This window comes from Micropterus dolomieu, linkage group LG05, assembly GCF_021292245.1.
Source record: "Micropterus dolomieu isolate WLL.071019.BEF.003 ecotype Adirondacks linkage group LG05, ASM2129224v1, whole genome shotgun sequence".
In the NCBI taxonomy this organism is placed as follows: Eukaryota; Metazoa; Chordata; class Actinopteri; order Centrarchiformes; family Centrarchidae; genus Micropterus; species Micropterus dolomieu.
The window spans coordinates 18196429-18210537 of NC_060154.1; the positions used below are offsets into that span (position 1 = coordinate 18196429).

At 41.8% G+C, this 14109-nt stretch overlaps 1 protein-coding gene across 1 annotated transcript in view; it reads left to right on the forward strand.

The window, feature by feature from the left end:
- The window catches only part of faf1 (Fas (TNFRSF6) associated factor 1), a 1021784-nt gene extending 1007681 nt beyond the window's left edge, over positions 1-14103 (forward strand). The window contains exons 16-19 of the mRNA XM_046048846.1: positions 2243-2323; positions 2898-2975; positions 6590-6805; positions 13329-14103. Coding sequence (XP_045904802.1) covers positions 2243-2323; positions 2898-2975; positions 6590-6805; positions 13329-13412 — 459 coding nt within the window. The 3' untranslated portion in view covers positions 13413-14103. The remainder of the gene's footprint in view (positions 1-2242; positions 2324-2897; positions 2976-6589; positions 6806-13328) is intronic.
- The last annotated feature ends 6 nt before the right edge of the window (positions 14104-14109 follow it).

Here is a 14109-nt window from a genome sequence, read left to right on the forward strand (position 1 = left end):
TCCACCTGTTGTCTGTTCAATTTGCACAACAGCATGTGAAATTGATTGTCAATCAGTGTTGCTTCCTAAGTGGACAGTTTGATTTCACAGGAGTGTGATTGACTTGGAGTTACATTGTGTTGTTTAAGTGTTCCCTTTATTTTTTTTTGAGCAGTGTAGTTACACACACGATTCTTATGTCATCTTGTTTAGAGAAAACATGAAATTTATAGTTAATACATAGTTATCTTTCTTTTTTTATGGCACTAAACAAAATAACTGTATTTTATTAATGCATTAATAAAGTATCACTTCTTTTATCATTGCAACAGCTGGCTTGAGATCTGTCGGAGAAATAATAAATTAGATTTGCCATGGGATAACTATAGTAAAGCTTTCCTGAAATGGTATTAAAGCGTGATCATTACCCAGATGTGACCTGCCAGATGGAAATATCTTGTGAAAATATCATAAGAAGGCTGCTTAAAGAGTATAAGTGATTATGAAAGTATAATTTTTCTGTGTGATTATTCATGATTAGTACCAATAACCACAGGATTTTAGTTTACCCTGTGTCTGACAGGACCTATCCCGTGTCCAAGGTGACGTCAGCCTCGACACTGGACTAATGCCATCTCCACTGTAGTGACTTTCAGCCGTTGGTGAATTTCCCTGGCTCCCAGTCCCTCTTTCTTCTTTCATATTTTCTCCTTTTATCCACCTCACCTTTCCAAAGACAAACTCCGACACGAACATAGACGTCCACCCAAACCAGACATTCCACTCTGATAGTGACTTTTATGTCTGTCTGCAATTGGTGCAGCTGGACAGCCACATTGTGCCTTCAACCAACATCTCTGACTCACCAGTCATTCCTACGGTTGTCTGTGTTTTAGCTTAGCAGTTAGTAACTGACTGACTACTCAAAGCAGGTTTTGTGGTCTGCATCTGTCAGCATCATGGGCCAATTTCACTTCAGGTCATTTCACATGCATTTCATGTGAAGAGCAGCCAAAACTAACCAATGTTCAGTTTTAGTGGAAGGCGCTAAACTTTTGGTATTGGAGGAAACGTAACCAGGGGAGCATGCAAGGTCCACAGACCAAGAACCAGAGCCGAGATTTAATTTACCTTCTTGCTGTGTGTGTAGCGACAGTGAGGCATAGAGCCACAGTGTTGCCTAAAAACAAATATTGAATTTGCCCCATATAAGATAGTCCACAGAACAGCTTTTTGTAACACATTGCCATATTTGTTATGTGTGTAAACATTAAATGTGTGACAGCTTGCATTTCTGACTTCTGAGCACTAAAATAGGAGTTTATTAGCCCCACTATAAGACAGCACATGTCGAGCCAACTTGATGAGTTGCCAAGATATAGATGTGGAAAATCTGTTTCTTTTTTCCTCCAAAGATAAGGTCTTTAGCATCACATTGTGTTTGAGCAGATACATGGTGGATTAACTTTTCACATCGAGCCTCTCATGCACATTAGGTTGATCAAAGTAGATGATGCATTTGAAAACATATTACCACAGTACAAAATGAGTATCAAGCATGAGCTACTTGTTTGCGTGACTCATGGCCAGTCTATTTAAGGTAGCCACTTTTGATGCTTTTGTTCCTCTCTACCATTCTTCTACAGTTTCCTTTCAATGTTCATCTATTATGTGGGGCAAAAGCACAAATGTATCCTTTGCATTTTCTGATTGAATACAACAATACACACTGTGCTTTTGCGTAGCCACTACTTAGCTGCACAGTAGCCCTCTGATCATCACAATAAGCTTACTTTGCCATATCCGGGCTGGCACACAGCATGGGCTTTCAGAAAATAGAACACTAATGGCTGTGCACTGTTAACACAATGGACACTCGTATTTAGTCCCAGTCTTTATAAAACACTTTGTAGCCACAGCAGGTAGAAAGAGGAGGGCTGCCTGTCCCCTTCTCTCTGTACAAACAGGAAGAGAGAGGCAGAGTGAATGAAAGAGAAAGGGACAGTGAAACTGAGATGAGGAAACATAAAAGAGGCTCAGGGTCTGGTAAATGAGAGCCCGGTCACAATGAATTCCCCTCTGGTGCTACTCTTTCATACCTGGTGTTTGTACGTAACCACACTTGACATGCTGCATTTTCTTTTGCTTGGTTCTTTCTGGCTCCCACACCCGGCATCTCAGCTCAGATGTTTTGTCCTAGTGTGTCCTTCATTATGTTGTTAGTTAATGGGCCCCCACTTTCTTCCTCCCTCTCTGCACCCAGGACGAGCGTGAGGCAAGAGAGACAGTGAAGAGAGAACAGGACGAGGCCTACCGTCTGTCTTTAGAGGCTGACCGCAAAAAGGTATTTTCAAAATAAAACAAATAGTCTACTTGAATCGGTGCACTCTGATTTAGTTGTGGTATACTAAACAGTAAATGCACATCATGTATTTTTTGGGTTTAGCTAAAAAAGCACAAGCACCACTTTTATTAAGATTAAAAACATTTTTAAGCAGAGATCACCTCCTTTTTCTATTTGTACAATTTGAACTAATTTGTATAGTAAAACTGTTACTCTACAGTTGCTGCTGTCATTTTAATGGATTTAGCACGAAAATCATATTAATGAAAGACAATGACCCTAGGTCTGAAACAATTACTCGATAAGTTGAGTTAATTTACAGAAAATTATTTATCTTGATAACTGATTCATCTTTTAAGTCCTTTATCATTAAATTATATTCGATTTGAAGACTTGCATCGAGCTTACTTGGATCTCTAACAACATATCAATAACAATTACTCAAAGGAAACTTGACAACCTGTGGGGAAACAGAATAACAGTAGTCAGCATTGCACATTCACTTGGTATTTTTATTTTGATGCTGCTGTTACGTCCCATTCGATTCGTCCCAGTACATGTCTTTGTTTTTCAGAGAGAAGCCCAGGAGAGAGAGGAGGCCGAGCAGGTACGCCTGGAACAGATGAGAAAGGAGCAGGAGGAGGAGAAGGAGGTGAGAACACACAGCCAAACACACATCAGGCTCACATTATGCAAATTACCTTAATTAATATTCCAACTTTAGCAGTGCAAGGCTGAACAGTGATATGTTTTGCCAACGCTCAGTGACTGTCATTTAAAAAAAAAAAAAAAACCTGTCTTGCTCACTTCACAATAATGAGTCAATTAGATTGTGGTTTTGGTGAAGCCTGCTAGTCAATGAAGCATGCGTAGTGTAGGGGGACATATCCTAAATACAGTGAAGCCCGTCCCTGCTAATGTCACCTTACATACACAGTTATTGTTCAATTTAACTGCTTTACATTGGTATAGCACACAGCTTCATATTTAAACCCAAGTGAACAAAAGACCGAGGCAACTCGTGTACACAGGCTTGTGCACAAACACACACAACCTAAGCAAACATACATATTCACTTGAAAACAATTATTGTATGTGAAGAGCGGGCAAATACACACACACACACACACTCACGCATGCAGGAAGAACAATAATTGTCTGTGAGGATGGCACCAATGTTGTAATACAGTCTATAATAATACAGTGTAGTCCTCGCTGATTGTTGTTTACTCAACAGCAGAGAGCCTGAGGGCGCTGAGAGGTATTGGGTGACCGGCTCGCTCAGGTGATTTGTCAGTTAAGTTAAACAGACAACAACAATAGAGCCCCGGGCCGGGCCTACTTAATTATATAACAGTAGTCCACTAACCAAACCGTGTGCGCTTGTGTTTTTTAAACAACAATAGCCTTGTGATTCCTACGTATATAAATTTTTTTCTGCCCAAGCTCAGTGGTTTCCATGGAGTCTCTTGTGCTAACATACGAGTGTTGTGCTTATACTACAGTCTAGATATTCATAAATATGAGAGCCAGCCACAAGTGCTGGACCCAGACAATGGCAACTTAAGTTTCGGTTTGCATTTTGTTGTGTGTACATCTAGTTCAGATTAGCTTAGGCCCACAGACACATTAACAGACAAGCAGGTGGAAAGAAAATTGGGAATGGGTGTGGAAGAATTTCAGTTTCATCAGTTATTCTACTTGAGCGATTCCTTTTATTGCTTTAATTGTTTAGATTTATGTTTTTTGGATGGAAAAAGAATGCAAACATGTTTTATGAAGAAAACATAAACTACAGTACACCTAGAAAGTCACTAAAGGCTTAAACACCTGTAATGTAAGATGATAAATCCCATTCAGCCTACAATAGATCTTCATTTACACATTCCTATTCAAGTGAACAAGTTAATACTGTGTTTTAGCATTTACAATATGGCTGCTGCTCTTCATCTAAGCATTTCACAGTGGCAGCTGCTTCTTTTACTTTTCCTGACTTACAATGTTACCATTTACCGTCAACAGTCTGCTCATATCCTTAAATTGAGATCAATAGTTCTGTACAAGGATATAGGGATAGCCCAGTTTCTACTCGATTGATACTATTTGTCTGTTTTCTTGAATTGTTTTATGATCACATCAACAAATGCGCCTACCATGTAAACCGTTTAAAGTTCAAGTTAAACTTTTTTTGTTCTTGTTATTTACAGTTTTCAGTTGAATCTTACGAGGTAGTAAGCTACTGCTATGTATGATAGAAACTGCAGACACAATAAAAACATCAGTTTCCATCAGAGATCAGGCAGTGCTAGTGGGAATGCTTTCTTAGTGATTTTGTGCTTTTGTGCAAAGAAGAGCGAGTGTATGTGTCTCATGTGCCTGTGTAGGTTGACATTGCTATTTACCACCTTCAGGGGTCTTAGCATACAGTTGTGTGGCTGTCAGGTGCATCTCTCCCCCACACCCGTCATCTGTTTGCTTTCTGTGGTTAGCCGAGCACAGCCGGAGAGACAGATAAATGGATGGATAGATGCTTCTGATTATTTGTGTTGAGCAGCCTGGGCCCGAGGCTCGACCAGACGTGTGTCCTGTGGTTTCTTTAGAGACGCTACCTCTCACTTGTGTGGGTGTTTATGCTTGTGTCTGTGGTTGACTGTCTGCATTTGTATGTCCACCACCACACACGCACCCCATTCGGTTATTTGTGTGTGTGTGTGTGTGCGTGCGTGCGTGTGTGTGTGTATGTGTAGGTTTGTCCCCGGGGGGCCCTTTAACTCAGTCAGCATCAGCTCTTATACCTGTGGGAGCTGATGGTGGAGCGGCACGCGCGCTACCCTGCCCACCCAACACCAGAAGCTGCTAATGAGCTACTGTTGTACACTCTTATGAAATATAATTGCATTATGGTGTGTAAATAAAGCTGGGGCGTGTTGTCACAGCATATGCTCCCCGCCTGGCCAAACAGGAACAACAAGCTGGGGAGGAGGCGGCGAGGGGCAAGAGCAGAAAGAAGAGGAATGCTCCAGGGAGTGGCTGAAGCGCGTTTTTTGGAGCACAGGAGAGCTGATTAGTTTTGCTGTAGAAGATGATAGTCGATGGTTGTCTTTGTGCTAGCCACACTGACTCTACTGTATACAGTATTACCAAATGTTAGTATCTGTAAACTATGTTCTGTTGTGGACACTGAGATGTTCAACAGGCAGAACCTCAGATTTACTTAACAGATTAAGTAACATCAAGAAAGCATGAAGCACCAGAAAATAATCTTGGCTGTTTTTAACGTACTGAAATGCTACTTGGCAACCTTCTGAGGTGCACCAGGCTTTAGGGAACAGGGTGAGACACAGGGCAACTAATTTAATAACATTCTCAGGACAAGAAGATCCTTTAATTAATGCAAGGCAACAGTGCCGCAATCAACTTCTTGGCTTGTCTTACATACTTGTTTGGATAGAGTGTCGTCATCTTCATAGCTGCCAGTGTTACTGTGGAATCTCTGGTTTAAATTTACTATAAACAGAGACTATTTTTTTTATAGTTACACTTAATTGAATGTCAGATTTTTTTTTTTGCTTGTATTTCAGATGACTTTGTATAAGCTTCCTGGCTTGCTTCCTTTCCTGCACTTATTCAGTTAGTTTTATGGTTCTGTGGCTTCCACCATGGATAAACAAGCTAAATTAGAAATAGTTCTAATCAGGAAAGCATTTGTCCTCCTTTTAATAACTCCCCCACCAATGGTTTGGCTACCTGTCACAATATTACGGACGGCTGACTCTGCTGTCAATAAACAAAATATATAGACTCCATAATGCTAATACACTTGAAAAAATTGCAGCCCAAGTAATGACAGCTGCATCCCATCAGCATCTATATCTAAACATCTCTGCGTTCTCTCAACAAAGTAAATCACACTATATCTAGAAAGGTTGTTTTATGCTGTAGATTAGATCATTTCTTATGTTTGACTTGATTTTCATATGTTAGTATGCACAGAATAGAGCATTCATCATTCAGTCATATTTCCAGGAGTTGGAGGAGTCCTCAGCTTGTATTTGCAATTTCTTCCTCCATACCCGTCCAGTGTGATCAGAAAATAATTCATGATTCCTGTCACCTCTGTCTTCTACAAACAAGGCAATCCAAACAGTTGGCAGCTATTTGCACAATAGAAATCTGCACGTTGTTGGTGATTATTAAGTGTTTCCACAATTGTCCTTGTGCTGTACTGACCAAAACACTCTTGTTTTCTCCACCCTCTTCTTACAGGCAATCCGCTTGTCATTGGAGCAGGCGCTACCGCCAGAGCCCGATGAGGATTCAGGAGAGCAAATCAGCAAACTGCGAATCCGCACACCAAGCGGCGAGTTTCTGGAAAGGCGTTTCCTGGGAAGCTGTAAGCTCCAGGTCCTCTTCGACTTTGTGGCCTCCAAGGGATACCCCTTTGAAGAGTTCAAGCTCCTCACCACCTTCCCTCGTAGAAATGTGAGTTGTATATCTTGTCATCTTGCAGAGAAAGCAAGTACATGTTCAGAAAAATGATTAACCCCCTCTGCTTATGTTCGTCCAGTGAAAACACATTTAAGCTGTGAAATTCACAAGTGGAGAGGGACAGACTTTTCACTAAGACGGGAGTCGAATTATCCTGTTGTCCAATCTCATTTTGTGCCGTCTTTCATGACAGTTCTCTGCCCACACAAACAAGTGCTAAATTACTGCAGAAGAGTAGCAGCAGGTTATGAAGGGTTCTCGGCCACAGCTCACATCTCTGCTGGAGAGATCCACAGCTGTAATTGGCTTTTCCATTTGGGCCTGGGCTGAACCTCAGGCGACGGCTGGGAGTGGAGAGCAGCAGGGACAACAGTTAAAGGCAATCTGTTGTGGCAGATCGATGATTTAGTTGTTGTCTTTGCTTTTTTTCATTATTGTTTTCATTGTGTGCTACAGCGGCGCTGCTTTTGTTTACTCATACCTGTGAGTGGGGCAAGTTAAGCCAACTGTTTATCCATCCACCTGCGCACTCATATTATTCAGTGAATATTAATTAGTATCAGTCCATTGTGAATACAGTACACTGTGACTGTGTTAGGATACAGTTGTCAGCACTAACAGTAGTATTCTCTATGGCTCTTCTGCTAACGCCCGGCAGCACTCAGCCAGCTACAACCTGTCATTAGAGTGCTCGGTCGCCGCACTCTGTGGTAGTGAGCTAATGAGCACTGTTTTAACTACCAGTTTAATTAGCCATGCTGCTGGAAACAAAAATGGGATTTCCATTAATCAAGAGAGGAGTGCATGTGGAGGGGTGGTGGTATAGAGGTGTGTGTGTGTGTGTGTAGGCTTGCCCAGGCAGTGTGCCACCGTAGTCTGTAGAGACCACTGGGGCACAAACACCTCAAACTAACACACACATTAACGCGCAGCTCACACTCTTCATTTCGTCAGAATCACACACTTCAACACATGCACAAATATTTTCAAGCAAACACATGCCCCACTCACAACTTTGTCACTTAAAGGATTCACAGTTGTCTCTTTATAATCAAGAGTAAACATGTGTTTGAGACAGAGATAAAGATGTGTCTGCATCGCAGATGAAATTCCGGCAAAAACAGGATGGGAGGATTAGAGGGGTAGAGAAGCAAGAAGAGGATGGTGACTGCAGAACTAGTCGAAAAAAGAGAACAGAGAAGACAAAAGCTTAAACAAAGAAAAGATGTAATCAGAGAAACAGTCTGAAAGAGAAAAGGATAGAGAAGACAAGTGGAGAAGATATTAAAAAGAAGAAGATGGGAGATAATTCCAGAAAACAGAAAGGCAAGAGATTTGGGGAAATAGAGGAGGGAAGCAGCTCAGTGGTAGTGCCAGTATGAGGCTGTGAACACAGGCCCCTGTCTAATCCTGCAGCTCTGTGTTGTAATTAAATGAGAGGGAGCATAGAAAGCCTCCATCCCGTCCAGACGCTCTCACTGTTGCTCTGCCAGGATCAGAGGATGGAGGATAGACCACTATTGCATTTGTAATACTGCACAACTGTTGAAACCTTCTTTCCCTTTCCTAGTTTTCAGCAGCTTTGCGCAGTGTCACTCTTTCTTTTGCTATTTCCCTCCTCGTCATCCTGCTTTATCTCATTTCCATTCACTCAGCTGTAACACAAATCAGCGGATCTACTCAATCCAACTTGAAAAATTCAATCCAAAATGAAGCGGAGTTGTGTCGTATATTTTTGGCTAAAACTGCAACGTTATTGACCAGGAGAAAATTCTGTATTGTGAGTTGAGAAGTCTAGTAACACTGGTTTATTCTCATTTGTAACTCAATTTTTGACAATTTGAGATTAAACATCAGAGCCAGATTAGATGTCTTTGATTCAGGATTTTTCCACTTTCCTGTAGCTGTGCGGATAAGTGTCTATTAGTCTCCAATTTTTGGACTCAGTCTCTTCCTCAACATTTGGTATCAGTGGCTTATCTCTTCAGCACTACAGCAGGCCTTACACTGGCATCATTTGTACTAGGCTTAGCCGTGCTCAGGGAACTAACCCTTTCTCCGTTTATATGACTGTCAGTGAGTTTGAGAAAGGAGGGGGAGACTTTTAGTGTTTCAGTTTTCAGCTTTTCATTCAAGAATTTCCTCCTTTTCCTTTGATACTTGTTGAGCACAAACCACTATTGAAAGGCCTGAGGTCTTCTTCCTTCAGCTCGCGGTGAACATGTTTAGACTGCCAGTATAATAATCGGCAGTCGGCTCTTCCTGCCTGGCTGCTCACAGACACCCAAACACTGTCAAAGCGGAGTATTAGTTTTCTCACTGTGATACTGTACTCTATTTCACCTTCACCTAATCCTTCTCCCAGCTCAGTCAGTGAAGTCGCTCGAATAATTCTTAGACAAAACCTGACGTGCAGAAAAAATAAACAGTGGCACAGAAGAAGCTGTGCATTGTGCTGAATTAGATTTTACATCTGTGTTTTGCTTTTCTTGTCCTGTTATCTGACAGGAAGAACCACGGAGGTTTATTTTAAAAGAAGTTTCACTCAAAGTTGCTTCCTCGGGACTGTTCTTATAATCTTCTCTCCACATAACACAAACCCACAGCTCCACAGAGCTGTGTGGACTCTGCTTCATCTCAGAACATGGGTGTGAAATGTGGCTCTGGCTACGTACACAGGACGCCATCTCCTTGATTTCTTAAAGTATCCCTTATCACTTATATCTGATGTATGTCCATAGGTTGACACTAGAAGGTTGTTTTCACATTTATATATGTACAACAAATTTCTTTTCTCTCACTTTGCTTGTGCTCTCCTTTTCTCTTCTTCCCATGTTTTTTTTTCTTTTCAGTTTTTCCCCTCACTACTACCCCCCATCCAGTCTGTGCGGTGCATTTGTCCCTTTGAAGTACCGCATTCTGGTCTGTTCTTTTCTGTTCACGCCCCGGCGCTACGTGTTGTCAACGCTCCTGGCAGCAGATAATGATCTCCCACTGCTTTTGTAATTGGCCAAATAAACACTTGACAACACTAGTTTTAAACAGACACGTTATTTGGTTTTAATTAACATAGTAGGGCCTGTAATGGCTTCATTAAAAATGCGTTATTTCAGCTGCACGTTTGATTATGTTGGAAGCGGACATCTTGAGGGCTGTGTTTATTTTCCCTTTCTTTTCTTTCATGGCTGAGCGTTGCTTAGTATCGCCTCCTCTGTTATCAGTGTGTTTTATTCATTTGAATCAAGTGACTTACAGTTGTGGTATTTATTTTAAACTTCACATTAAGTGCTAATTGTGTGGTTTTAACCGTTGAAATCTGCTGTTTGATCATGCCAAATACATGGGGTGATATTAGCTAATTATTTTATGTCATACAATTTTTCAGGGAAATAAAGATAAAATATCAAAGATTGCCTAGAAGTACCATCTGTCTTTTTTTTATTTGATTCCAGTTTTAAAATTAGGCGTTTTAAGGGTGAGCTTCAAGATATTATATTGCCTCTTTAGACTCTTGAGACAGCTCAGTTCAGTTTCTGTTCTGTTCATTTGTGTATTTAAATTAACAACTGGAACCCCCCCCCCCAAACTGGAAAGTTAGATGAAAATCTTTTCAAATGAATTTCATCTTTTAAAATTGTCAGACGGTTCCCTAATTCAGGTGATTGATTTGATCTAAATTGGCTGATGAAAATTATATTGACTCAAGGTTAGAAGCAAACTGCAAAGCAGAGAGCTAGATTGTGTCTGTCTTATGTATGTATGTATGTATGTATGGCTGTGTAGGCACAGGAGGAGAGAGTATGGCTTAGGCGGAGCAGAGGAAAAACAACAGCTTTGTTTGTTGACAGATGCCTCCATGCTTATGGTCTGTTAATTGGATAACAATGTAAACAATCACCGATGGCGCCCGTCTCCTGTGTCAGTGTGGCATCTTGTTTCCCTACTTTCTTTTTCAGAGTCAGATGCTGCTCTCTCCCCGTCGTCTCTCCACAGTGCACTATGAGCACAAACTCGCATCCTGAACTCACAAAGAAGACACATCCCCACACACGCTTATATGTAGTCCATAGACGCACGTCTATACACACACACACACGCACACACACACACGCTCCACCCCAAAGCCTCATTTACCCCTACCTGATGCTGTGGTGTCATAACAGCCTGTCGGGTTCATTAGCATGGCAGCCATTTGTGATGCGCTGCTCCTGAGGTGGGAAAAGGAGCGCAGCAGCCCTGTTGGTTATCTTCCCCCACCGTTGGGATGGAATATGTTTGCAGCAAACGCACACTCATAAAGACACACACACCATTTTAGCTCTCCTCATGGCATCTTACTCCCCACTGTGCTATGAGGCAGCTGACTAGGTGAGGGGCATAAGGTTGATGTGGCAGCCCCTCCTTGCCCACGCTAGGCTCCCCGGGACCCCGCTGAAAAGTCAAGAGTCTAAATGACAAGTTGAAATGAGAACAAGGAGATGAAAGACATGGAGTCAAAGACCGCCGACAAGCACATGGTGTGACATTTCCAAACACCTGTGGGAGATGGATAGATTGTCGTAATTTACTTGGCTTCTTTTTTTTTTCACCCTTTTCTCTGAGTCCTTTGACATCCTGTAGTTTTATAGATTTTGGAGTTAACACAAGTTTAAATGTGTTTTAATTATTTTGAGGGTTTACTTATATCAGTGCGTTCACTGTTCGTCAGCAGCTAACGTAGACTCAGTGTTTATTACAATGCAGTTTTGACGTTGTACAGTGGGGGGTAAATTTTCTTAATTCTTCATTAGTCAAAAACAAAAAAAAAAGTTTGATTATAGTGATGTGTTCATTTATTAGGATTTGGACTTTTAAAAGTACCACTAATAAGATTAATAAGACACAAGTTGTTCATGGTTACAAGGTCACATTTCAGTCCCTGCTATAGTCCATCTCACACCTATCACTCTGCTTGTTGTGAGGTCGACCTTTACCACTGCCCTCCGACCTTCTACAGCCGGTACAGGCACTGGTTAATTATCCCACTGTGAGGTTAGAATAGGAGCCCTAATCAGAGAGGCTGACGCAGCAGTCATCAGATAAGCCCTGGACACATCTCGGTGTCACAGCACCTCGCCCATTCAGCCCAGGTGTTAGATTGGCCGATGTAACACAACCCCTCCGGTGATTAGCTCACATAAGCTAAGAGGCTCACAGTGGTGGTGGGTGTCGGAGGGAGAGTCAGATTGTTCTGTTTTAAAAAACATAGGTCAGACCCCCTTCATGTCAGCTAACTTGATCAGCTCCGTTGTGGGTGGTACTGCATTATTGCTCTGCTTAGCCGGTGTGCAGAGTATTGAACACAGATAAATGTTTCTCTCCTCTACACCATCAGCTATGTTCCCTGTTTGACCTTTGTCACAGCTGAAATTAGCCATTATAAGCCATCAAAAACAAGTTCTCCTCTCAATTCCCACTACTCTCTTTCTCACATACATATACACACACACACACACACACGGCAAAGAGCTTTTACAACACACACACACACTCTCTCCTGTCCTGTAACCTTCATCAGTTTGTTCTGGCTTGGAACCTTTTTAAGAAAACAAACCTGATGGTCCTCTTAGGGAAACAAAGCTCTAGCTGCTCAGATTACTGCCTACATTTTTTTAAACATGATGTTAGAATAATACACAGGATACACACTCTCTTACCAACACACACACACACACACACACACATACACACACATACACACACACACACACACACACACACAGCATTCAGTGAATTCAGCAGTAAAGCTACACTATTCTCCAGTCTGGATCGCAGGGCATGTATGGTGAGACCATCACCAAGGGATTTCAGTAGCTTAGAATGACTCAGGCCTTGTCCAAACTAATATGGATAAATCTGAGAAACGCTAGAAATGATGGTTAAACTTCACCTTCCCAACTGCAGTCATAGTTTTCTCTCTCAACACAAAAACTTAATCGCTTGTGTGGCATCGCCCCTTGTAGTAGACTGTCATGAAAGTTTGTTGCTGTGATAAGTGCTTCTCTACACTTTGCTGAGCACTTTGGTTAAGATGTCTTACAGTTTTGGAAAATGGCAGTGCAGTGTGGCTGGAAGGCCAAAATAGGAGACGAAATGTAAGGCATGAAGTCATGATGAAACAGTTGTGAATTGATGGATTAGTCCATTGGCAGAAAATTGTATGTAAACTAATTTGATAAAACATTTTTTTAATACCAAACATTTGTTGGTTCTGTCTCCTCAAATTATCAGTTTTATATCAGTATGAATTTAATCTTTAATCTTTGAGCAATGGGTTGAAATAAACAATATGTTTGAAGATGACAGTTTGGGATCTGGGAAGTTGTGATGTTCATTATTCACTATTTTCTTGACTGAATTATTCATGTTTGTTTGAGGAAGAAGTTTAGTCGATAATGAAACAAATCGTTATCAAACCATGTGATTGCCGATGGTCTGATCTATTTCCTCTACTCCTCCCCCCCCCGTCTCTTCTCAGATCACCCAGTTGGAGCCGGGGTCAACTCTGCTGGAGGCCAAGTTGTTTCCGCAGGAGACGCTCTTTCTGGAGGCAAGAGAATAGGCACTGGCCCTCTGCTAGCTGAGAGGACCGACTGACTGACTGACTGATGAACTGGCTGGACACACACTAGTCACCGAGCATGGGCCCTGCCAGTCTGGGCCTACAGTACACACAAACACACACACACACACACACACACACACACACCAACACCAACACACACACAGCAACACACAAAACCATCCTCTCAGACGTAAAGAGATACACTGGCATGCACATCCAGTGACACACAAGTGCAAGTAAGCTTCTCTGCCCTCGGCCTGGTCGTGGCACATGAATGCCTAGTGTACACGTGTTGCACAGAGGAGCAAAGACAGTATCACAAGCACACAGCCAAACATTCACCCCCCCTTTCCCCAAAAAAACTTCTGTCTCTCTTTCTCTCAACTCCTCTCACACATTTCACACACTTCACGTTCCCAACTGCTGTCATGGTTTTCTCTCACAACACAAACAACGCAGTACAATAACAGCATTGAAAGACTGAGAAGACAAATCTTTGTCACAGGAAAAAGGAAAAAAACAAAACATGGACTTCTTCCCCTTGTTTCCACATTCAACACACCAAGGCTGCTTTTTCAGAACATGGTTTTTGTGTTTGAAATCTAAAAAAAATTAAATAAAATAAACTGCAAGAAGAGATGTTGCCTGGCAGAAGTCTGGGCTATCTCATCTCCACCTGTATTTACCCTCCCCC